Source organism: Podarcis gaigeae, assembly GCF_964106915.1.
Source record: "Podarcis gaigeae genome assembly, chromosome: 16".
NCBI classification, from domain to species: Eukaryota; Metazoa; Chordata; class Lepidosauria; order Squamata; family Lacertidae; genus Podarcis; species Podarcis gaigeae.
The window spans coordinates 8,139,712-8,163,674 of record NC_139693.1 but is presented as its reverse complement, the minus strand read 5'-3'; the positions used below and the strand labels follow the sequence as shown (position 1 = coordinate 8,163,674).

Genomic DNA, 23,963 nt, shown 5'->3' with positions numbered 1-23,963 from the left:
TTATGGGAGCCATATGCTAATGGTGGGCGGGGCAACAAAAGTGGGCGGGGCAACAAATGTAGATTTATTTGTTTTTTTACCTCTGTGCACTAGGCTAGCTTCTTCACCCTCTCACACTCCTCTCCTATTGTCCATGTAGGGAAGACGGAGGCAGCAATATCAGAGTTCAAGGACCGCCCCAAACACGGGAATGTGTGAAGCAGGGCCTCTCAGTACAGTGGGGAGATTGTCACTGGGGCCAGACAGAGAGGCTTGGGGGCCACATTTGAGCCTTGGGAGCTGAGGTTCCTTATTTTATGGGAGTAGCTGTGGCTATTCCGTGAATGTGAGTGTGTGTGTGTGTGTGTGTGTGTGTGTGAAAGAGAGAGAGAGGACTCAGCTATACAGCAGCAAATAAAACGTTTGAAGTGTGTTTTAAGCACAATATACAATGTGACACTAGATGGCAATGGTGAGCCTTATAGAAAATTCAATGTATTTTTAAAAACGCTTTTTAAAAAAAGCATTTTCAGAACCTTTTTTATATGTATGTGGTAGTGGGTGCAGAATCCTATATCCTGAAAATCGCACAGTTTTGTTTTGAATGCAAGTTTCTAGTCCTTAAGAGAAGAGTTTAAAATGTGTGTACAGGCTGGAGGAAGCAGAAAAGGTGGAGAAGCGGCCAGCCTAAGTGACTTCCCAGCTTTTTCTCTCAATGCAGGATCGTGGAAGAGGGAGAGGCTGTAGAACACAAGACTTGTGGGCAGAGGATTCAATCCCTGGCAAGCAGTTCTACTGGTTATTGGCAGAAATATATATATATATAAAGGCAAGCAGGTCTGGTTAAACTGATTGGGCATCAGGTGATAGGAAAGGCCCTCGGAAACAGCCTGTATCTGGACTGATGAGCAAACAATCTGGTATTCCACAGTTTCTCCCCATCCTCCCATCCGGTTAATCTGCATGATATATACAGGTTGCAGGATTCTTAATGCAGAATCTGAGTCTCTGTGGAACAGAATGATTGCTTTTAACGTGTGTTCCCCACCTCCCACTTTAAAAGGGGTTGTTTCTTATTAATCATTTGGAACAGAATGGGTTTCCCCCCCGCCCTTCTAACGTAGCTCTCCCTACCTGTATTGTTACATTTATTTCTCACCTTTGCTCCGAGGAGCTCAAGGGGGCATTTTATCCTCATGACAGCCACGTATTAATATGTAGGGGGGGGTGCCAAACAGCCACAGCCCGGCGGATTCCAGCAGGGCTTAAGCTACGCGAAAAAGTCGCAGCAACAGATTTAAACTGCAATATATATATATATATATATATATATATATATATGCTTTCGTAGATTTTCACGGGTACAGGAATGCAGGTTTTGGTGTCCTCGGGTGTCTTCCCGTGTAAAAGTTGGGGTGTCTAGGCGACGTTTCGACGAGGTCTCACTCGTCATCTTCAGGCTGGTGCTTTCGGCTTCTTGTTACTGGAACAGAGCGGGATCTCAATGTTTGAGTTCCTATAACCAAATTCAACCCAGATGAAGCCAATAAAATCAGACTTGAAGTCACCAACATCCTCTGCTCCAGCAAACCACCCAGAAGCAATTTACACAAAGAAGAACAGAAAGCACTCACCAACCTGAGGAAAGACAACAACATAATCATTCTCCCAGCAGACAAAGGTAATGCCACAGTGGTGATGAACACATCGGACTACCAAGCAAAACTATCAAAGCTACTCCAAGATCCTGCCTACAAACCTATAAAAACAGATCCCACCACCTATCTGGAAAAAACCACCAAATCCAAAATAAAAGCCTCTCCTATCAGTGAAGAAATCCAGCTAAGAATCATCCCCAGAGAAAAATCATCCAGATGCCCCAAACTCTACGGCCTCCCCAAGATACACAAAGAAGGAACACCACTCAGACCAATAGTCAGCTCCATAGGCTCACCTCTACAAAATCTCGCTAAATTTCTCGCCAAGCAACTTCAGCCCTATGCAGAATCCATCTCTGGATTCTCTGTATTGCACTTAGTTGTGCTTTGGCTTGGCTTCGTGTATAGGGGCGAGCTGTGGTTTTGTGGCTTGTGTCAGCCAGATCTGTGTAGGGATTGCAGGGGGGTGCAGCATCCGGAGGTGCCACCATGGATTGGCTACTGGATGGTGTCAGTAATTCATCTGTGGAGAGGGTCTGGGTTTGGGTCTGGTGTGGTTGATTGGTGTTGGCGTTCTGTGTGCCTCTGGATCTGGTGTCAGTTTTTGTGGGGAGGGCTAATTTCCAGATGTCTGGCAAGCGGGATGTGTCGTCACGCTTGTTCATGTGGTGAGGGTGTTTCTCTATCTCGATGGCTTCCATGATTATTCTCTTGTGGTGATGTTCCGTGTTAAAGAGCAATTTGGAATCTGCAAAATTAATTTCGTGTCCTGTTTCTTTCATGTGTTGGAAAAGAGAGGAAGTTTTTTCTTCTTTTTTGACGGCATTCTTGTGTTCTGCGATACGTGCATTTATTCGTCTGTTTGTTTGTCCAATGTACGTGGCTGGGCAGACTTTGCAGGGTATTTCATAGATCCCTTGGTTTTCCAACTGGATTTTATCCTTGGGGTTTCTGAGGATATTGGCTATTTTTTGGTTGGTGCAAAAGGCTGTTTTGATATTGTGTTTATGGAGGATTTTGCTAATTTTATCTGTAGTGCCCTTGATATAAGGAAGGAGGGCCATGCCATTGTTTTCTTCTGTGTCTTGGTTTTTGGGGGGTGTTTCCTTTTGGATTAGCTTCGTAATCCTGTTTTGCTGGTATCCATTGGCAATTAACACATTTGAGAGATTCTGTAACTCAGTTGTCAAGTGGTCTTTGTCAGCCAGGCTTTGTCAGACTTGAAGTCACCAACATCCTCTGCTCCAGCAAACCACCCAGAAGCAATTTACACAAAGAAGAACAGAAAGCACTCACCAACCTGAGGAAAGACAACAACATAATCATTCTCCCAGCAGACAAAGGTAATGCCACAGTGGTGATGAACACATCGGACTACCAAGCAAAACTATCAAAGCTACTCCAAGATCCTGCCTACAAACCTATAAAAACAGATCCCACCACCTATCTGGAAAAAACCACCAAATCCAAAATAAAAGCCTCTCCTATCAGTGAAGAAATCCAGCTAAGAATCATCCCCAGAGAAAAATCATCCAGATGCCCCAAACTCTACGGCCTCCCCAAGATACACAAAGAAGGAACACCACTCAGACCAATAGTCAGCTCCATAGGCTCACCTCTACAAAATCTCGCTAAATTTCTCGCCAAGCAACTTCAGCCCTATGCAGAATCCATCTCTTCACACGTACCAAACTCCTTCCAGTTCATAGAAACAATAAAGAAGCAAAACCTACATCCTAATGACCTACTTGTGAGCTTCGATGTTGTATCTCTCTTCACACAAGTGCCCATTAATGAAGCCTTGACAGCTATTCAAAACAAATACAATCCCCCCGAATACATCTTGGACCTGACCAACCACTGCCTAACCAACACGTACTTCATCCACAATGGACAAAGATACAAACAGATAGAAGGAGCACCTATGGGATCACCCCTCTCACCGGTCATCGCAAACCTGTACATGGAACACTTTGAAACCAATGCTTTAGACAAGTCAGAACACAAACCCAAACTTTGGCTCAGATATGTTGACGACACCTTTGTAATTTGGCCACACGGGAAGGAAAAACTGGATAGCTTCCTCACACATCTCAACAACTTACACCCCAAAATACAATTCACTATGGAAATAGAAGCCAACAACCAACTTCCCTTCCTTGACGTCCTAATCTACAAAAAACCTGATGGCTCCCTAGGACACACTATCTACCAGAAAAAAACACACACCAACCGCTACTTACATGCACAATCACACCACCACCCTGCACAAATAAACTCCGTAGCCAAGACTCTCATCTCCAGAACCAAACGCCTGGCTGACAAAGACCACTTGACAACTGAGTTACAGAATCTCTCAAATGTGTTAATTGCCAATGGATACCAGCAAAACAGGATTACGAAGCTAATCCAAAAGGAAACACCCCCCAAAAACCAAGACACAGAAGAAAACAATGGCATGGCCCTCCTTCCTTATATCAAGGGCACTACAGATAAAATTAGCAAAATCCTCCATAAACACAATATCAAAACAGCCTTTTGCACCAACCAAAAAATAGCCAATATCCTCAGAAACCCCAAGGATAAAATCCAGTTGGAAAACCAAGGGATCTATGAAATACCCTGCAAAGTCTGCCCAGCCACGTACATTGGACAAACAAACAGACGAATAAATGCACGTATCGCAGAACACAAGAATGCCGTCAAAAAAGAAGAAAAAACTTCCTCTCTTTTCCAACACATGAAAGAAACAGGACACGAAATTAATTTTGCAGATTCCAAATTGCTCTTTAACACGGAACATCACCACAAGAGAATAATCATGGAAGCCATCGAGATAGAGAAACACCCTCACAACATGAACAAGCGTGACGACACATCCCGCTTGCCAGACATCTGGAAATTAGCCCTCCCCACAAAAACTGACACCAGATCCAGAGGCACACAGAACGCCAACACCAATCAACCACACCAGACCCAAACCCAGACCCTCTCCACAGATGAATTACTGACACCATCCAGTAGCCAATCCATGGTGGCACCTCCGGATGCTGCACCCCCCTGCAATCCCTACACAGATCTGGCTGACACAAGCCACAAAACCACAGCTCGCCCCTATACACGAAGCCAAGCCAAAGCACAACTAAGTGCAATACAGCCATCTTCTCAGGAAAACTCTTCACAAAGTTCAAGAGGTCAAGACACAAAGACTTTAGCAACTAATCCACACCTAATGACCCACCTAAGTGGTACTCAGGATATCACTCAAGAAATCACTCAAGGTATCTCTCAAGTAATTAAGGAACAAAAGAAGAAAAGGCACACTAGCCTGGGAACTTCCTCTCTGCCCAGAACATTGGAGGCTAGACACCACACCCCCTCTACAGTATTTATAGGAACTCAAACATTGAGATCCCGCTCTGTTCCAGTAACAAGAAGCCGAAAGCACCAGCCTGAAGATGACGAGTGAGACCTCGTCGAAACGTCGCCTAGACACCCCAACTTTTACACGGGAAGACACCCGAGGACACCAAAACCTGCATATATATATATATATATATATATGAAATATACTCAGAGTCGCAAAGTGATTTCATGCTCTTTATTCAGCTCATAGTGGTGAGGAGGAATGAATGAATGTCCCCTCAAAGTATCTGCTTTATATACATTATTTACACAATGGGCTGCACATGATTGGCTAATTCTGGAATTCTACTGTAAGCCAATCAAGTTGTGGATTCACTTATATCTGGAGCATGATTGGGTGGTTCCTGCCAACCAATCATATTGCTGCATTGTTCTAGGACCAATCAGACTGCTGCATTCTGAATCCTATTGTTCTAGGACCAATCAGACTGCTGCGATTTGGATCCTATTGTTCTAGGACCAATCAGACTGCTGCAGTTTGGATCCTATTCAACTCAGTACATAACAGCTGCACTGTGCAAAATATGAACAAGCCAGGGCTGAACCGATATTAATAATAATAATAATATTTTTTTTATTTATACCCCACCCTTACAAGCAATAATAAAAACAAAATGAATGATTACAAACTTAAAAACAAAAATAAAATACAACATTAAAATAATGGAACTTTAAAATATTAAAATGTAGCCTCATCGCAGGAGGAGGATACCCTTGCTGGTATCTTTCCCCGGAAAATCAGAGGCTCACTATGTAAGGTTCCTATTGGAAGACCGGACAAACGCTAGACTGCTGCTACATATGTGTGTGTGTGTGTGTGTGTGTGTATAATTATATATATATATATGGACTGCACTGAGAATCCCACAGCGTTCATAAAAGGCGACTTATTTCCAGTCTGAGTAAAGAATGATACATGCAGCAAGTTGAGTCACCCGCCCCCAAAAAGTGCAACCCTCTCTCTATGTTCTACTTTAAAAAAACAACAACACAACCCTGTTAAAAAAACGAAGCACAATTAATACATTTCCCAGCTGCCTGCAGAGGACTTCATTTCCCACAATCCCACTGATGGCGTTCCCGTCCTTCCCTCGGAACATCTCGCGAGACTTCAGCTATCGCGCCTTCACCTTCCCCCGCCCTTTCCTCGGCCGTTCTCTGCCCTCCCGTGATCCTTTGCGGTGTCGCTTTCGCTTCCCTTGACCAAAGTTGTCCCGGCAGGCCTTGCGGCGGCCAGTCAGGTCAAGCGCGATGGCGGCGGCGGCAACGACAACAACAACCACCACAACGGCGGCGGCGCCGGTTCCGGTGCCTTCGGGTCCGGCGAGCCCGGCTGGCCCCGCGGCCAGAGACCTCTTCGCGGAGGGGCTGCTGGAGTTCCTGCGGCCGGCCGTGCGGCAGCTGGACACGCACGTCCACGCCGTCAGGCAAGTTGCTGCGCGGCAGGCAGAAGTTCTCCAGGTGCAGCTGCTTCACGCCAGCCCCGCCCCTGCGGAGAGCGGGGAACGCAGCCTTCCCAAAGCGGCTGCCTGGCCCAGAGCCGGCCCTTGATAGATGTGCGCCTTGGCAGGCAGAAGTCAGCCAGGTGCAGCTCCTCTACCCTGCCCGGCCCCTGTTGGAAGATCAGTAGGGATGCAGCTTTTTAAAGTGTACAGTGGTACCTCGGGTTACATATGCTTCAGGTTACAGACTCCGCTAACCCAGAAATAGTGCTTCAGGTTAAGAACTTTGCTTCAGGATGAGAACAGAAATCATGCAGCGGCAGCAGGAGGCCCCATTAGCTAAAGTGGTGCTTCAGGTTAAGAACAGTTTCAGGTTAAGAACAGACCCCCGGAAAAAATTAAGTACTTAACCCGAGGTACCACTGTATTTCCATCCATAAGTTCTGCAGCAGCAGAGAACAAGCCCTGCTGCTGTCTTCCAAAAGAGGAAGGCTTTCCCATATCTGAAGACAGAAAACGGATTATACTGTGCAAGCTATAAACAAGCTATAGCTCAGGGCCCAACTTTCTTGGGGCCCCCCAAAAATTAAAGGAAAATAGTTTGCATTATTAAGTTTATTATGAATAAAAAATCATTTTAAGTTAGAGCTTAATAATTATTTTACAGTTAATATACTTCTTAATTGTATTTCACTATTAATATACTTCTTAATTGTATTTTAGTTCAACAATTACTTTGATAAAATGCATATTTTGTTATGTGCAAATGGCTTTAGATACCTATTAGGTCCATAAATTGCCACATAGCATATATTCAACACAAAAAACATTGACAATTTGTTGCTGACAAAGGACAGCTGGACATATAAAGGGCCCCATTACCTTCAGTAGCTTAGGGCCTCATCAAACCTAAATCCGGCCCTGATTATACAGAGTCCATCTAGCTCAGTATTGTCCACACTGACCAGGAGTGGCTTTCTAGGGCTTCAGACCAGGGAGCCTCTCCCAGGCCTACCTGGAAAATGCAGTTGAACCTGGGAATTTTTGCTTGCAAGGCAGACACTTTTATCAATGAGCTGTGGCTTTTCTCCGAACTCCTTTGATTCGTATTATTTGTGGCTCCCTCACCCACAATTTCCAGTAGCAGGGATTCCCAGTGAGAGGGATTTTAGTTCATTATTACTCTTCTAGCCCACTTTTCCTTCAAGGTGGTGCATGTGGTTTTCCATTTTATCCTGACAACAACCCTGTGAGGTAAGTTAGGCTGGGAGAGATGGTGACCGCTTCCTGGCTGCATGGGGTTTTTGGAGCCCGGTCCTCTGGTATGAATGTTATTTTTTGTGATCTAGTAAATTTCCATGACATTCCCCCCACCCCACGCCCAGGCTGTTATATTCCTTTCTTGTTTTTCCTTGCAGGGAGAGTCAAGTGGAATTGCGGGAACACATCGACAGCCTGGCCACAGGTAAAAATATCTGCACAGCAGGAAGAATGTTTGATGAGAACATAACTGGGAGGGCAGAAGGAACTGGTTGTTTCTGGGATTTGTTAAATACTTTACCCCTTTTTATCCCAACCAGGAAGTAACAGCAACTTCAATATTGGTTTGTAAAATCTTTCATTCATTCCTGCATAAGCTCATTGGAATCAAATCCAAGGGGATTTAAGCATTGTCCCACCTGCTAAGAAATGAAGCAATGACTGCCCCATATTCACTGAGCAGTAAAGATTCTGCAGTGTCTTGTTAGAAGAGGCCTCTCTGAGCAGCAGTTTCTGTCCTGAAGGGCCAATTTTGTTAAAATTGTTATTTATTAAGTCTAGCTGAAGCTGTTATAAAAGTTAAAATACATTACACAGTTAAAATAATTATTAAAATCAGACATTTTGTCAGATGAGTTTGCTCCCCTGAATTTAGCTTTTCATCCCCATAAACTTTTCTCTTTAAAATTGCTCTCTAAAGGCAAAACAGACCACTTTTTCAGAGGTGTAGGAGGAGCTATCCTATAATAAAAAGTTAATTAAATACCCAATTGATCTAACTGGGAGCTTTAAATTTTTGAACGAAGCTGCTCTTAAGTCCTAGTAGACTGGGCAAACCAGTAAGTAATGGGGTAAGTCTTCAGGCACATGGGCAAACACTCTCTTCATAGGGAGATCTGGCAATAGCATCTATGGCAGTGTACATAGACTGGAGCTGCAGAGCCGTAAAGGCTTTTCTCTGTTTGGTATTTGTGGTGCTGGTTATGTAGTGAGGGCGAGGGGTCTGAATGGGTAGTTTGGCATACCAGGCAGAAGTGTGATCAGCACAAAAACAATGCTTTAAAATAGGAGATTTCATGTGGTGAGATGCCATCTCAAAGTCTAACAAACTCAGAATGTTCAAAGAAAGGTCATACTTTTCAATAACATGTAGCATTCCCTGATTCCAAGATGGAGTCACCCCATTGTTAAGACTCAGCATCTCCTTGAAAGCAGAAAGTGCTAAAATGGGCCCTATCCCCTTTTTAAATTTTAGCCAATGCGAAAGCATGTTAAAGTGCAAGTAGATAAATAGGTACCACTCCGGCGGGAAGGTAAACGGCGTTTCTGTGCGCTGCTCTGGTTCGCCAGAAGCGGCTTAGTCATGCTGGCCACATGACCCAGAAGCTGTACGCCGGCTCCCTCGGCCAGTAAAGCAAAATGAGCGCCACAATCCCAGAGTCGGTCATGACTGGACCTAATGGTCATGGGTCCCTTTACCTTTACTGGCAAGGATATGCACTCTGGCCTTCAGCAGAGGGCCAATAATACATTATAGTGCTCCTGTAAACAATCTGAGATACTTCCCCACCATACACCTCCAGGGAATAGTGTTAAATCTGTGTGGCATCTTTTATTTTAGGGGAAGGAAAAATGAGGCCCTCCAAATGTCGCTGGACTACAACTCCCCATCTACCCCTTTATGTTGGGCCCTGCTGGCTGTGATTGATAGTTGCTGGAGGGCATGTTAGTAGCAAATTGGCACTATTTCATATTGAACTCAGGGCCTTTTGATGCCCAAGATGTGTGTTTTCAGGGCCCACCTTATTCCTCCGGCTTTAATTTGTTTTACATTCTGAATTTCAAACTGTCGGAACCCACCCTGGGACCTGTGGTGAAAGGTGGGTAAAATCCTAGATCTTGCCTTGTAGGTCATTTGCTGATGTTTTCTCCACCATGGGTGATGTGGAAATTCATGGTTCAAATCCTGATCGGACTCGTGCCTAAAAACCTTTCCTCCTTCTCTCTTCCCCCACTAGAGCTGTGTCGCATCAACGAAGACCAGAAGGTAGCCCTTGACCTGGACCCTTACGTCAAGAAGCTGCTCAATGCCCGGCGCAGAGTTGTCCTTGTTAATAACATCTTGCAAAATGCTCAGGTGTGTGTGTGTGTGTGTGAGAGAGAGAGAGAGAGAGAGAGAGAGGGAGGGAGGGATGGACTTTTTATACCAACCTTCCTCTTACGTAACATGTTACAGCTCTTTTAAGTTGCTGGAGCTGGCAGCCAGAGTAGGCCCTCACTGCTCTGTGGTAGAAAATCTGCCTTGCACACCTTGTATTTGATCCACAGCATCTTCAGGTAGGTGGAAGGGAAAGGGGGGGGGGGCTCTTTGCCTGAAACTCCAGAGGGCTGCTGTTAGGGAGAGTAGACAGTATTGAGCCAGATGGACTAGTCATTGAACCTGGTTTAAGGCAGGTTCCTACGTTCCTACCTGGAAACTCAGGACTGTAATTTATTAAATTTATATACCACCCTTAGTATCTGAGGGTAACAGGGTGATTTGCAATATAAAAATATTTAACTGTGACAATCGGGACCTAGAGGTTGGGCATTTAGAAGCACATTACACTGATTCTGTTCTAGTTTTGGTTGTTCAGTTGCTTCCATGCTCAACATCTTCTATAGTCCTCTTCAGCCCCAGTAATTATAGAAACATGCTGAGGTGTCAGTATGTGCTTGGGGAAAAAAGAAGTCTTGAAGGTCTCCTTTGTTAACCCACTGCCTTCCAGATATTATGGATGGCACTTAACACTATGGATTGATTTAACTGCTATGATACTCTTTTTCCCTCGCCTTTGGACTATAGGACCAGCAGGCAGGCTATTTAGAATGCTGACCCTTCATTTTTTCACAAAGATCTTGTTGGAAGGTGTAAGTCCTGACTGAAAACCTATCATACAAAGGGCTGGCAGCACAACAATGTAGCTCTGCCCAGTTGGCGAGGGTCTCCTGCACCTCTAGAATTTGTAAATGGAGCTGTCTTCACTGCTTAAGAAACTCTTGCTGAAACCATTTCTTCTCCTTTACAGGAGCGCTTGAGAAGGCTCAGCCATGGTATAGCGAAGGAGACTGCCCGCAGAAAAGCCATGCTTGAAGCCGGCGGTAGCTACCCCCAAGGTTCACCCAGCAAATGAGAGGACCTTTCCTAAGGGAAAAGTGGTGCAATTTCCAGAGCTGCCATTTCCTTACGGGTGCTGCCAGCTTCTAAGCACAACATGGAGAAAGATAAAGAGTTGGGCTGTTGGGCACTGGATGGTGCTAGGAAAAGCTCCTGCCCCGCGGACAGGAATTCCTGCATATGGAAGACTCCTCATCTCATAAAGAAAGAAAGGTTTTGGGCACAAATTTCCTATCATGCTTCCCCCTGCCGAGGTACTCTTTCAGGTGGAGTTGGTGCAGTTGGGCCTGCTTACGGCTGCATAATGTGCACAGAGAACGTGGCCGAGAATGCTGCCTCTTGCTTGTGCAATAAAAGTTCACTGCTAGTTAACATGGGACAAGGCCTCCTGTGCTCAGTCTGTTGCACTTTGGGAGTTTCTGAAAGCTGTTGTAGGGAATGCAGGGTTAAGCCGCTAGTCATGGAAACTTTTCATGCAAAGGAAAAGCAAATGGGAAGAAAGATGATCCAAGCTAAGGGACGTATTTGGGAATAGCAACACGCTGGAGGTCCTACTTTTAAATAGATTTTCTGCTTTTCTTGAGTATCCCCTGGCCTGAAGTTCCAAGCCTGGTGCTCAGTGCCCAATGAGCTTGGTTTCAGCTCCGTTTACTATTCTGCTAAAAAAAGTCTCCTAGTTCTCACTCTTGATCTAAATAAAGGAGGTCCTGCTGAGAGATAGCTAAGAGTTTGCAAGAGTTGCTAACCTTTTCATCAAAAAAGTTGCCATTTTAGGAGCCTGACCACTTTCTGGAGGTCACTTTTGTAACAGATCCCAGTTCTTATCAGTTGATGTAACCAATTGGTAGATCCAGCACCCAAACAGACGAACCAACTAACAGCTTTTAAAAGGAAAACACAATTTTAATAGCAAGAATTTTAAAAAACAAGACAATTAGAATAACACACAGAAAAGGGAGTCAGGTTTGGCCGCCTTCAGCTGTTCATCCACCAGTAGTAGAGGCAAGGGGAGAGGTCACTGAAAGACAGAAGCAAAACAGCTCTTGAACACCAGCTCAGGCCATTTCTCCTGTTCTTTGCTTCTAAAACAGCATTCTAAGCATCACAGGTATTCCACACCATAATTATCCAGGAGTCACTAATCGCTAATCCACCCCACCCCCCACCAGTCAAATAAAACAAGCAGGCACACCAACTTTCAAGGGGTCCTGGGTAAAAAGTATGACCTAGAAAATTTAACCTCAGCCTTGGAAAGCACACAGCTCCAAGAGGGTGTGGGACAGAGTGCCATCTGTAGCTCTCACCACCAGGGTGAACATATCCAGAATAGACACCAAGTCAACGGGCTCAGTGGAAGGGAAGCCAGGAAGAGGAATAAAGGTGGCTGGAGTGGAGGAGGGAGCTCTTGGCATAACCAGCTAACAATCAGGTGTGCTGGGAGAGCTGTGTTACTGTCGGGGGTGAGAGAAACCAGAGAGGGCTGCCCCCTTGAATCCGCCACATCACACCTGGCAGGTCACTCTTGGGTTTCCATGCTCTCTTCCTCTTCTCCGGTAGCAGTCTCTTCCTGGTTCTCTTCCTCCTCTTCCCCTTCCTTCTTCTCAGGTGGTTTCTCGTATGCTTTCTCCGACGGGGTCACGATCACACCTTCCCAGGTAGACATCTCGGTAGCCAGGTCTGCGAAACAAGGAACGTTCCAGGGTGGTGGTGAGTCAGGTAGTTAAGGCTGTACAACCAAAACTGCACTAGAGCAGGAACCTTCGGCCCTCCAGATGTTGCTAAACTACAACCCCCAGCTGTTGACCAGGAATGAGGGGGGTTGTAGTTCACCCGCAAGGCCATGGGTTCCAAATACCTGGGCTAAGTGCACCGAGGAATGAGCAGCCGAGGGCCAGCATGCAATCCTATGCTCGTCTTATTCTGAATTTAAGTCACACCAAGTTCAATTACACTCAGGATAAATGTGATTAGGATTGCTGTTTGATGCTGCTGACGAGCCACCTGTCGGCCATAGCACATCTCCCCTAAGATAACTCTCCTGTTGGATTTTCGCTGCCTATTTCTAAACATCTTTCACCTCAACTACAGCCAAAGGCTGCAATGTAGTAGAACAAAGTGTGGCCTTATTTCTATATGTAGACCATCCGATTCCTTTACAAGATTTGGAGCCAATAATATTTTAACACCTGAGGCTGCTGCTGCTCACTTGCCTAGAGGTAAAGACTAGTTACTTCCTTGGTTACAATAACTGAGTGATAATGTGTGCCAGTGCCCCCACTCATTGTTTTTATTTATTTAGAATATCTGCACCCTGACTTTTGGCCAAAAAGGTTCCCAGATTGGCTTACGTACAATCAGTTAAAACAAGACAGACCCTGCCTGTATGCTTGCAATTTAAAGGAATGACGCACACAAAGGGAAGGGGGCCCCAAAAAACTTGGGCACTGCTTCTTAAACAGTTGTTTTATAATGCCTGGGTGGCCCAGTTCAGGGGTAGGAGGCACCTGATGGAAGAGAGGAGTGAGTGAGCCCTTCTTCCTATCTCCCATGGAGGCAGTCTGATGAAACACCTGCTCCCAGGTGACAGCTGAAGGAGAGGAGGCCTGATGGAGCAGACCTGTCCCAGCAAAACTGTTTGAGAGAGCCCCACTTTAGATCTGTCTTTCCAAGATAGGAACTTGCCTTGTACCCGGTGAGACTCTTGGATCCATCTAGCTCTATACCATCTACTCTGACTGACATTCTCCAAGGTTTCCGTCCGGAGTGTGTCCCCAGCCCAACAAGGAGATCCCGGACATATGCTCCAGCCACTGAGCCACAGCTCCTTCCAAGAGCTCCTACTTACAGTTGGCATCTCCTTCTTGCCCGAGGATCTTCCGGTATCCGCCATGAGAGAGAATGCGGACCAGGGTTTGGGCTGTGTAGCAGACCATGTCCTAGATGGAAATAGAGAGACCAGTCACACATCGTCCCCTCCCTGCACTTTCAGGACCTCTCTGGGCTGCAAATCCACCTGCACATCATATTTCTTTTTGAGCAACAGCAAGGACACACACACCTGCCTCTTCAAACAGTGCAGGACACACAGTAGTTGAACTTCATGCTTCCGCAATCTGCAAAGCATCTCAAAGGAGGTGTGAAACCTATGGGTCCAGCTCTGACAATCCTATGCAAGCATTTTAGCCATGAGGATTAGAATTTTTTGTAGGAAGCCAAAATCTGCAGAGAAGCGGGAGGCGTGGTGCTTACCTTGCCCCCAAAGAGTACAGTGGTACCTTGGGTTAAGTACTTAATTTGTTCCGGAGATCCGTTCTTAACCTGAAACTGTTCTTAACCTGAAACACCACTTTAGCTAATGGGGCATCCTGCTGCCGCCGTGCCACCGGAGCACCATTTCTGTTCTCGTCCTGAAGCAAAGTTCTTAACCCGAGGTACTATTTCTGGGTTAGCGGAGTCTGTAACCTGAAGCGTATGTAACCCGAGGTACCACTGTATTTGAATAGTTAACACATCTTTCACAGAGTTTACTTTGAAACAGCCCTGGCAGGCAAGCCAATTTTATTAAGAGTAGAGGTTTGGCTAAAGCCATGTATACTACGTCTGTGGCAGAGGCAAGGGTTTTCAGCTCATGTTTATAGCCACTATACCAGCGATGGTCCTCCATGTAGTGCTGAGCTCCCATAAGCCCCAGAAGGGCCAGTGGCTAGGGATAATGTGAGCTGGGAGTCCAGCAGCATTTGGAGGGCCACAGGATCCCCACCCCCTTTCCCAGACACATATCCCAACCAATCAAGGATCACATATCAATGTGCATGCAGATGTAACTGGTGCATGTCTGTGTGGATCACGTGGCCCCGCAGTTCTTGATGGGCTCCCAACTCCCATCAGCCCCAGCCAGCATGGCCAACGGTCAGGGACGATGTTGAGTTGTGGTTCCAACGACACTTGGAGAGCCACAGGTCCTCACCCCCTCTTGTACATTCTTGTACAGATGTCCCCCTCAACCTAAATCCTTGCACTATACGGTATCTCAATTGAAGGAGGGGGATGGGTTACCTGCTGCTCCAGGGTCATAACTGTGTGGACTCTGAAGTTCCCGCTCTCACAGGGGTCAGTGATGCCGACAGAGCCAGGAAGGAAGAGCCCAGCGGCCAAGATCTGAAGGCAGCGCCTGCGAAGCAGCAGCAAGATTAGAAATAATAATACCCCCGCCATGTAGCATTTGGAAGACGCGAATTCTCTTCTTCCCCCCTGAATTTTAAAAGTGTTTTGACTATACCTGTAGGCAACATTGAGAGCCAAGGGCTGCCGTGTGGGGTTGTTCATCACAGCATAGTGTCCCTAGAACCAAAGAGAAGAGCAAATAGTAGAGCTTTGTTTTCTCCGTCCTGCTTACCCAGTAACTGGCAATACAATTATGTCTGTGTTGACTTGGGAAAGGATTCCAACTAAATTCAGTTGGGCTTACTGAGAAGATAGTTCAACATTTTATTTCATTAAGCACTGGCAGCCTCATACGTGGAGCTGCTCAGGAATTTTAGGAAACAAACAAAAGCCAGTCAAGTTTTGAAATCAGTGGTTTGGCAAGGTTCAGTCTACCAACTTGATTCAAAATGGCATCCAACTGGATCCAAAGGTAAGTGAAAAGCTGCTCATTGATGTCAGGAGACAACATGCAGCAAATTGGTTCCACTGCCTAAAGAGGTGCCCAAATGCACAGCACACAACTTTCCTATATATAGTAAATATGTTGTCACCATTTCCTTCCCTGCAGAATATTTATATTCGCATGGGAAAAAAGTTAAGGAGCACCTCAGTCTTATGTAATTACCTGCAAATGAAAAACAACCCTTCTAAGTATGCACTACATTATTGATTAAATTATTCAGGAAACTGTCTTTGACCCAATGGAGTCTCCACATTCATTTCCTGTTTCTTCATCGTCTCTGCCTTCCTTAACTGTTTTAAATTCATGATTTTTTTTAAAAAAGATCAGTCCTAGTTCTGATCTACAACTTCAAAGTGTTGTCACACAGGGAAAAGGGATGCAGATTGCTGCCAAGCTTCTCCCAACTGCAAAAACAGGATGCTTGAATGTTTTGATCAAGAAAGCATAACATGAAGCAGCCACCATTAGAGAATCAGCCCACAGTGGAAGCCAAGCACCTGCCCTTGGTCTCTCCACATACCAGCAGGTCAAGAATCCAGGGTGTGAGGGGTTCAAAGCCTGGGAACCGCATCCTGAGGTCCTTCAGCAGACGGATCAAGACTTTCACTCTGAAAGAAGGTAACAATGTCATCCCCAGAATATCTATGTATCTATCTATTATGTTGTTGATACTATCCTTGTTTTAAAATGATAGGTTTTGTGTGTATTTGTTTTGAATTGGCTTGTGGGCTGTAGCCATGTTTTATTTATTTGAACCATGCCTGGGGGGTTGGGGGGGTTGGATCAAGCCGTTTATAAATTTTCTAAAACAAATGGTGGTGATGGTTTTCTCCAGAATACTGGACTCTATACTGCTAAAGAGGAGGGTGTCCACTGGTGGATTAGCCACAAAAGCTACATGAAACCTCCCTATTTAGAGGCATTTACCTCTGAATGCCATCTGCAAGGGGGCAAATTCTGTGTGTATGTGTGTGTGTGTTTGGCATCTGTTTTCATATACTACTTCTGGGCTTCCCAGAGACATCTGGTGAGCCACTCTACAAAACAGGATGCTGAACTAAACTGACATTTTGATCTGATCCAGCAAGGCTACTCTGCTCTTATGCCAGCTTAAGTGATCCAACTGCAAAGGCATGAATCTTGCACAAGCAGCACTAGAAGCGAGCAAATCTACACAAAGAACACCTCATCCTTGTGCCTCAACTGCCCCATGCCAGAGTCCAGAGAATCAGGAGGAGGCTCATTGTGAATAGACATACGTCCCCAAGATATGGGAGTTCTGCCAGGGGTTGGAACCTGGACAAAGAGCACCAGAAGCAAGCAGCTGGAGCAAGTCCAAACTCAGAGATGCATCAAAGCCTTGATGTTTCCCAGTGTAAGAGCTAAGGTTGACCCTAGTCTGCCTTAAGTTTTACAGATTGGGGAGCTTCCTCCCCTATGTCCTTCCACAAGGGCAGGAGAACCTTTTTGAGCCTGAAGGCGGCATTCCCTTCTGGTGGGCGGGGGGCAGAGGCAAAATTGGGCATAGGAACAAATGTAAATATACCGTATTTTTTGCTCACTTTTTCCCTCCTAAAAAGTAAGGGGAAATGTGTGTGCTTCTTATGGAGCGAATGCAGGCTGCGCAGCTATCCCAGAAGCCAGAACAGCAAGAGGGATCGCTGCTTTTGCTGCACAGCAATCCCTCTTGTTGTTCTGGCTTCTGGGATTCAGAATTTTTTTTCTCGTTTTCCTTCTCCAAAAACTAGGTGCGTCTTATAGAGCGAAAAATACGGTAACCATTTTGCCATAGGTTAGTTTCTTGCACACACCTCTCTGTCCTACATGCAGACAGCAAGCGACATTATCAGAGCTCAAGGACACACTGCAGTTAGGTGTTTGTTTTTTTAAAAAAAACCACCTTGGGGGCAAAAGCAAGGCTAGAAGGCTTGGAGGGCCACCTCTGCAGGAGGAGCAAAGGTGGCTCCCCAGGCACAAAGGGAGAGAGACTTACGTGGACTGAGACGCGTTTTCCTCAAACCAGCGAGCATGTCGGATAGCTGCCAGAGCACTCTGAAGCACTTTGATATCCACTGGTGAGTGGAGAGAAGACGACAGAAGTGGCGGCATTAGGGAAACTGTGTTCAGCAAGGAAAAACTCCTGCTTTCTATGCTGGGCACACACACCACAACCCAATTAAAACAGCACACAAGGCCCTCTGGGCAGGTTGCTCTTTTCTACTCTTCTACCAAAAGCACATAAGGGACGCAGGTGGCGCTGTGGAGCCTAGGACTTGCCAATCAGAAGGTTGCTCAGTCCCGCTGCTCAGTCCCTGCTCCTGCCAACCTAGCAGTTCGAAAGCACATCAAAGTGTAAGTAGGTAAATAGGTACCGCTCCGGAGGGAAGGTAAATGGCGTTTCCATGCACTGCTCTGGTTCGCCAGAAGTGGCTTAGGCATGCTGGCCACATGACCCGGAAGCTGTACGCCGGCTCCCTCAGCCAATAAAGCGAGATGAGCGCCGCAACCCCAGAGTCGGTCACGAGTGGACCTAATGGTCCCTTTACCTTTACCAAAAGCACAACCTATTTAAGCAAGGTCAACCTCCATCCATCCTGCCCTTCCCCCTGCCCCTCCACTGCAGAGAAAACAAACTGCCTGGATTTCCTTACGGTGCAGCTCGGGATCCAGCTTGCGGAGGTTGGGGGGCACAGTGGTTATAAGAATCTTCACTGTTGCGTCTGCAGAACTGATTTCGAAGCCGGTCTCATTGGTGAGCATGGTCAATACTAAGGGGAGAAAAAATCAGGGATGAAATGAGCCAGGAAGTGACTGAGGAGTAGCTACAGATCTCAATGCTTGGTGAGATTTCTCTCTGTACTGTGGAACAGGTAGTACTCTGGACCCCAGTAGTGAATCTTGCCCAAATCAGTGGTCCTTCAGATGTTGCTGGACTACAACTCTCAGCAGTTATAAGAGATGATGGGACTTGCAGTCAAGCAGTATCTGGAATGCCACAGTCTTCCCATCCCAAATCCAGCAAATTGCATTTGAGGCAAAAGACAGGTGTTTTCCTGAGTGTTTGTTTCCTGGCTGTGCCACTAGCATATATCTTTTCCCCTGGGGTTATTTTGCTTGGAATGCAGCACTGAGTGTGCTGATGCATAGAACAGGGCAATGGCAGACAAAACGTGCTGCTCACCTTCAGCAGGATCCTGCGTCCTCAGGCTTTCCACAACTTTGTTTCCCAAGGCGGCAACAGCTTCCACTGTGGATGGAAGCAGAAGTCAAAATTCATTGCAGAAGGCTCCATTAGAACACACTCCCCACCCCAGTCTGCCATTTCCCCTTCCCTTTGCGAATAGAAAAACTTACATGTAGGCAAGATTTTCAGGATCACAACTAGATCTGCCACATTGTGGCCAGTCATCATGGTCCCTTTCTTGTAGGATCCCACTTGGCGAACCTCTTCGATTTGCTGGTACAGCGAGCGAGCGAGAGAGAGAGAGAGAGAGAGAGAGAGAGAGAGAGATGTACACATAAATATGCTGTTCAGATCTTCCCAAGTTGGCCCACAAAGTCTCCAAGCCCACTGCCCTTCTCTCTTGAAAAGAACATAGAGCTAAAAAAGGAAGTTGGAAAAGTGACACTCTTTCCCACTTCCTCTTTCAGCTCTTATGTTTTTTACAGGCTCAGAGACTGTCACTTTTGGGGTGGCTGATCCGGGGAGTGGGGAGAGAGATGAATGGAGAGGATGGTGCCCACAGCACTTGCTCAGAAATTCAAATGTAAACTTTGAAAAAGCTGTTGCCTGTGACACTCTGAAATCTAGGCTAGAGGGACTGACGCGATCCTGCCTGGAGGTTGGCTCAGCGGAGATTCTGTTTCAATCCCAGTTTGGCAATTGTGTCTACTGAGAGAAGTCTCACAGCAAACCACAACCCTTCAGATGAAAACACATACTCCCTTGCTAAACATGAGTATTCTCCCAATGTCTTCTCGGTGAAGACTGACTCACCACTTCAAATGTTCCTGGAGCCACAATCAAGTTGTCAATCACATTGTTGATCTTGGTCACCAGAGAGAGGATAGAAGCCTAGTACAGAAGGGGGAAATAGAGTAGTATGTAGCTATTTGTTTATTACCTGATTTATATACCGTATTTTAATGTGCAAATGGCAGTTCAACGCAGCTGTGCAAAATTTAACATACTAATAAATAAAACATCCAATCAAAACCAAAAATTACACAATAGCAGTTAACTGTATCCTTTGCCCTTCATATTACAATGTCTAAAGTAAAAAAGACAATACTATGTTCGTATATCGAGGAAGGACTGCAATGTACCCTAACTAGGAGATTTAGTAACTATTATTTCGGGAATAATTTAAGTCTTAAATTCAGGAACGTGGCTTATTTTTTGAGAACGGGTGGCGAAAGGCCTCTAAGAAATTGTAGACAATGTGACGTATAATGACGATTATTGCTTTCAATTTTTAGCTCAAAGAGCATTACTGCCTTTTAATTTATTATTGTTTTATTTTAACTCCTAGAGGAAACAGAGGTCTGACCACCCCTATGTAGGAAAAGCAACTGAATAATTTTATCCAGGGTTCCTATCCCACCTCCTTGACAGAAACCTCTTAATTCTACCGGGGAGAGTGCAGCAATCATGCAGAACACACCTGTTCAGCAGAAGTGGGAGCAAGGTCCTGGTTTCTCTTTAGCAAGGCTTCACTGAAGGCAGTCTCATCTGGGGCTGGTTTCACACGGGGGAAAGCCATTTCGCACTGAAGGAAGGAGGACACCTTTATGAAGATTTTCACACACACACACACAGTGCACTATGTTCATCCTCAGTGGTCCCATTTAAGCAGTGTTCATATATGTGGTTTCACCACTCAGCACCACCAAACAGCAATCTGTACACATGACACAGCCAACAACAGGCAGGTATTGAACAAACAGGACAGTTTTTGTTTTTTAAGGCAAGGTGGGGCCTCCAATTTGATCTCACCCATCTCTTTATGTGTACTTATGCGTGGGTCTAAAAGTCTGATTCCTGCTCCAAGGCATTACAAAAATTGATGCCACCCCTGCACACTATTTTCCTAGCATATTTTGAGAATGCAGGTGCACCATTTCATGGTTGTATCCAGAAAGCTTCCAAGTTCTCCAATCCTACAGCTTGCTGGGTTGATTTTTAATTTCCCAAGATAAACTTCTCAAACTTAGGACTGCCAGCCACATTCAAAAGCACCCGTCAGGCCTACTTACCACATAGAAGTCAAAAGGGATGTGAGGCACGAAGGGTCGGAACCTGAAACACAGTTAACATAGGAAGGTGAGCTTTGATTTTGTTCTTGCCAGAGTTTAGAGTACATTCAAGACCTATGTCACAGGTTTGATCATGTTCTTTGGCTTATCCTGACTTTACTTAAGGGATGTTATAAGAAAGAAGGATGTGAAGCCGACACCAAAAGCCTATGTGTGATTATTCAGCCCCAGCATATTCAGTGAGTTACTCCCAAGTAGGCACACCTATGCTTGGGAGGAAGCCACAGCAGCAGAACCAATGAAGCTTCCTGCCTAGAAAACTTGGCCATCTAAACCATAGTGTGTTCCGTCTACCGAGACACACTGTTTCAGTTGCTCTATTTTGGCCTTGTATGGATGGAAATGTCTCCTGTCTGAACGGCTGCCTGTTTCTAGTCATTGCAGGTAAAACTTTGCTGAACAGACCAGTGGGCTTCCTTAAGTATTCCCTGGAGAGAACCCTGCCTGAAACCCTGGACAGCTGCTGCCAGTTACTGGAGACAATACTGAGCAGGTAGATGGACCAATGGCCTTGCACAGTATAAGGCAGTTTCCTGTGTTTGTGCTGCTAGAAATGGATAGACGCCTAACTTTGTGTGGGACTTACCCACTGCCAGGACCACCCCGAGAACCAAAGCGTCCGCCACGACCACGGCCTCTGTCACCCCTGAAAGAAATCATGGGGGAAGGAGAGGGGGGAAAGTCATAAGTACATGCAAGAGTCACAATCTGCTATCAGCTGTTCCCAGAGGTTTGATTCCTTACACCCTTCCCCCCATTTACATTAAGCATCGGGCAATTGGTGCTCTCCATCTGGAAGCCCATCATTCATGACTATTGTCCATGTTGGCTGGAGCTGATGAGAGTTGGAGTCTAGCAACATCTGCCAGGCCGCAGGGTCCTCACGTGTGGGGTTGACAATACCAGGTTGGGCAGACCAATGGCTATCCTAAGTTCACTTCCTTCTGCTATCCATGAATAAAATAAAATAAATCCTTACAATAGCACTTCAGAGACCAACAATTGGTTAGTTATACCAATAACTAACTTAGTTGGTCTCTAAGGTTCTACTGGCAGGATTTTTTTATTTTATTTAGAGACCAACTAAGTTAGTTATTGCTATAACTACCAATAACTAACCAATAACTAACTTAGTTGGTCTCTAAGGTGCTACTGGAAGGAATTTATTTATTTTGTTTTATTTCAATTACAGCAGACCAGCACAGCTACCTACCTGTAACTATCCAGTCACATATTTCTTTCGAAGCTCAATAACACCCAAGGCCAACCCGCTCTTGTTGTGAAGTCTATCTCCCCATTATCTGCTGACTGCAGAGAGGTAGACTGCATCTGCCCCTGGAAGCCTCACCTTCAGCTACCTCACCCCTCTCTGTTATCTGATGTAGAGAGGGTAGATTACTTCTGTACATGGAGGTCCATCCTTTCGCTACCCTGTTTCTCCCCACCCATTATCTGACCCTTTCAGAGAAGTAGACTCCTTCTGTACCTGGGAGTCCACCCTTTGGCTGTTGTATCTCTCTCCCATAGGACGACAGTGGTGTACACAAACTTGGATGGCTATCAAAGAGGATTTGGCAAATTCATGGGGGAAGGGAAGTACCCATGGCTACTAGCCAGGAAGCCTCTGAATGCCAGTGGCCAGAAAGGGAGAGGCAGCTATTTGTGTTGTGGGGAAATCTTGCTTGTGTGCTTCCCTTTGGGGCAGCTGTGGGACCAGGATGCTGGACTAAGATGGGGCATTGGGACCTGATCCAGCAGCCCGGCTCTTCTTCTGTTCATGGAATGATAGTACAGTGGTACCTCGGGTTAAGTACTTAATTCATTCCGGAGGTCCGTTCTTAACCTGAAACTGTTCTTAACCTGAAGCACCACTTTAGCTAACGGGGCCTCCTGCTGCCGGAGCACAATTTCTGTTCTCATCCTGAAGCAAAGTTCTTAACCTGAAGCACTATTTCGGGGTTAGCGGAGTCTGTAACCTGAAGCGTATGTAACCTGAAGCGTATGTAACCCGAGGTACCACTGTACTGTGGGAGTAGGAAGGGGGCACCAAGGGTCATCTCGCTCCATCTTCCATGTGTCCTTAAGAGGGGCATCGGGAATTGCATCTTCGGCCATCCTGTCCCTCCCCGTTATATGGCACTTGGCAGGGGGATGGGGCAGGCAGACGACAGCCGGAGGTGGAGCTTCCAAGTGCAGCAGCAGTCTATCTCTCTCTCGCGCGCACGCGCGCCATCCCATATTCTGGTAGAAAAGCAGACTCCTTCCGTCCCTGGAGGTTCGGGGGTTTCCCTGTCCTGCTTATTGAGCACAGTTCGCCCCCAATAAGCGCCCTCCTCACAAAAAGTGAGCGCCCGCCTTGACCCCCAGTCCTTTCATTCCCTTCTCTCTGCCCCCAATTCCCCTCCCCCGCCACGTGCCAGCCCCTCCCCCATTTCTCCCCCCCTCCCTTTACTCGCCTCATGATTCCGACGAGCAATAACCGTCGCTGCTCCTCAGGCGTTAAAAAGGAAAATAAAAGAAACGGTGCGGCGAATGTGGGGGGAGGGGGCCGAGGAAATATGAAAGAAAAGCCGCCCGGCCGACACTTGCGCCCGCCGCTCTGCGCACCTCGAAACAAGCTGCACCGCTATTGGTCCCCTTAGGCAGTAGCAGCCGCCGTTATTGGCTACCGCCGCGGCTCCCCTCCTTCAGCCAATCCCATCCTCGTGCCCCACAGTGGCTTCCCGCCCGCGTCTTAGCTTCCGTCATCTCATTGGTTCCTTTGGACCGTCTGTCATTCGGAAGACTCGCGCACGCCCCGCGAGCGGCGAGCCAATGGCAAAGTTGGCAGCAGGAAGTGTGACCAATAGGGCAGGGTTTAAGTGGGAGCGGGAGGGGAGGAGGGACCGCGCAAGGGGAGGTGGGGAAGGCGCATGTGCGGCTTCTGGGCAGCGGAGCTCTTTGGAGACCGCTAGAGGGAGAGAAGGACGCCGAAAGAGGGAGACAATAGTGCTTAGCGCGCACGCGCAGAACATTGTGCGGCACTTATAGAGCATCAATGAAGCATCTCGCTCGCA

General features: G+C 46.4%; 2 protein-coding genes across 2 annotated transcripts; one reads left to right on the top strand and one right to left on the bottom strand.

Annotated features, from left to right (window-relative positions):
• Positions 1–6,230: 6,230 nt before the first annotated feature.
• Positions 6,231–11,304, top strand: SNAPIN (SNAP associated protein). Its single transcript, XM_083716180.1, has 4 exons — positions 6,231–6,490; positions 7,924–7,970; positions 9,784–9,902; positions 10,834–11,304. Exons 1-4 carry the CDS (start codon positions 6,315–6,317, stop codon positions 10,936–10,938), a joined length of 447 nt encoding a protein of 148 aa, XP_083572306.1. The 5' UTR covers positions 6,231–6,314; the 3' UTR covers positions 10,939–11,304.
• Positions 11,305–11,804: 500 nt separating this feature from the next.
• Positions 11,805–23,533, bottom strand: ILF2 (interleukin enhancer binding factor 2). Its single transcript, XM_083715937.1, has 15 exons — positions 23,364–23,533; positions 21,494–21,553; positions 20,848–20,890; positions 20,256–20,360; positions 19,589–19,666; positions 18,946–19,048; positions 18,773–18,838; positions 18,243–18,359; positions 17,585–17,663; positions 16,112–16,199; positions 15,202–15,263; positions 14,979–15,093; positions 13,768–13,858; positions 12,431–12,599; positions 11,805–11,940 (listed from the first exon to the last, which is right to left on the bottom strand). The coding sequence occupies exons 1-14, from the start codon at positions 23,366–23,368 to the stop codon at positions 12,439–12,441; spliced, it is 1,173 nt and encodes a 390-aa protein (XP_083572063.1). The 5' UTR covers positions 23,369–23,533; the 3' UTR covers positions 11,805–11,940; positions 12,431–12,438.
• Positions 23,534–23,963: the final 430 nt, after the last annotated feature.

Bases quoted from the DNA above. Each gene is read 5' to 3' on its own strand.
- SNAPIN (XM_083716180.1), top strand. From the start codon at position 6,315: ATGGCGGCGGCGGCAACGACAACAACAACCACCACAACGGCGGCGGCG. The intron at 6,491-7,923 runs GCAAGTTGCTGC...TTTTCCTTGCAG, and splicing joins ACGCACGTCCACGCCGTCAG to GGAGAGTCAAGTGGAATTGC. The intron at 9,903-10,833 runs GTGTGTGTGTGT...TCTCCTTTACAG, and splicing joins ACATCTTGCAAAATGCTCAG to GAGCGCTTGAGAAGGCTCAG.
- ILF2 (XM_083715937.1), bottom strand. The intron at 15,264-16,111 runs GTATGTGGAGAG...CTTTGGTTCTAG, and splicing joins CCTGGATTCTTGACCTGCTG to GGACACTATGCTGTGATGAA. The intron at 12,600-13,767 runs GTAAGTAGGAGC...CTTGTTTCGCAG, and splicing joins GCAAGAAGGAGATGCCAACT to ACCTGGCTACCGAGATGTCT.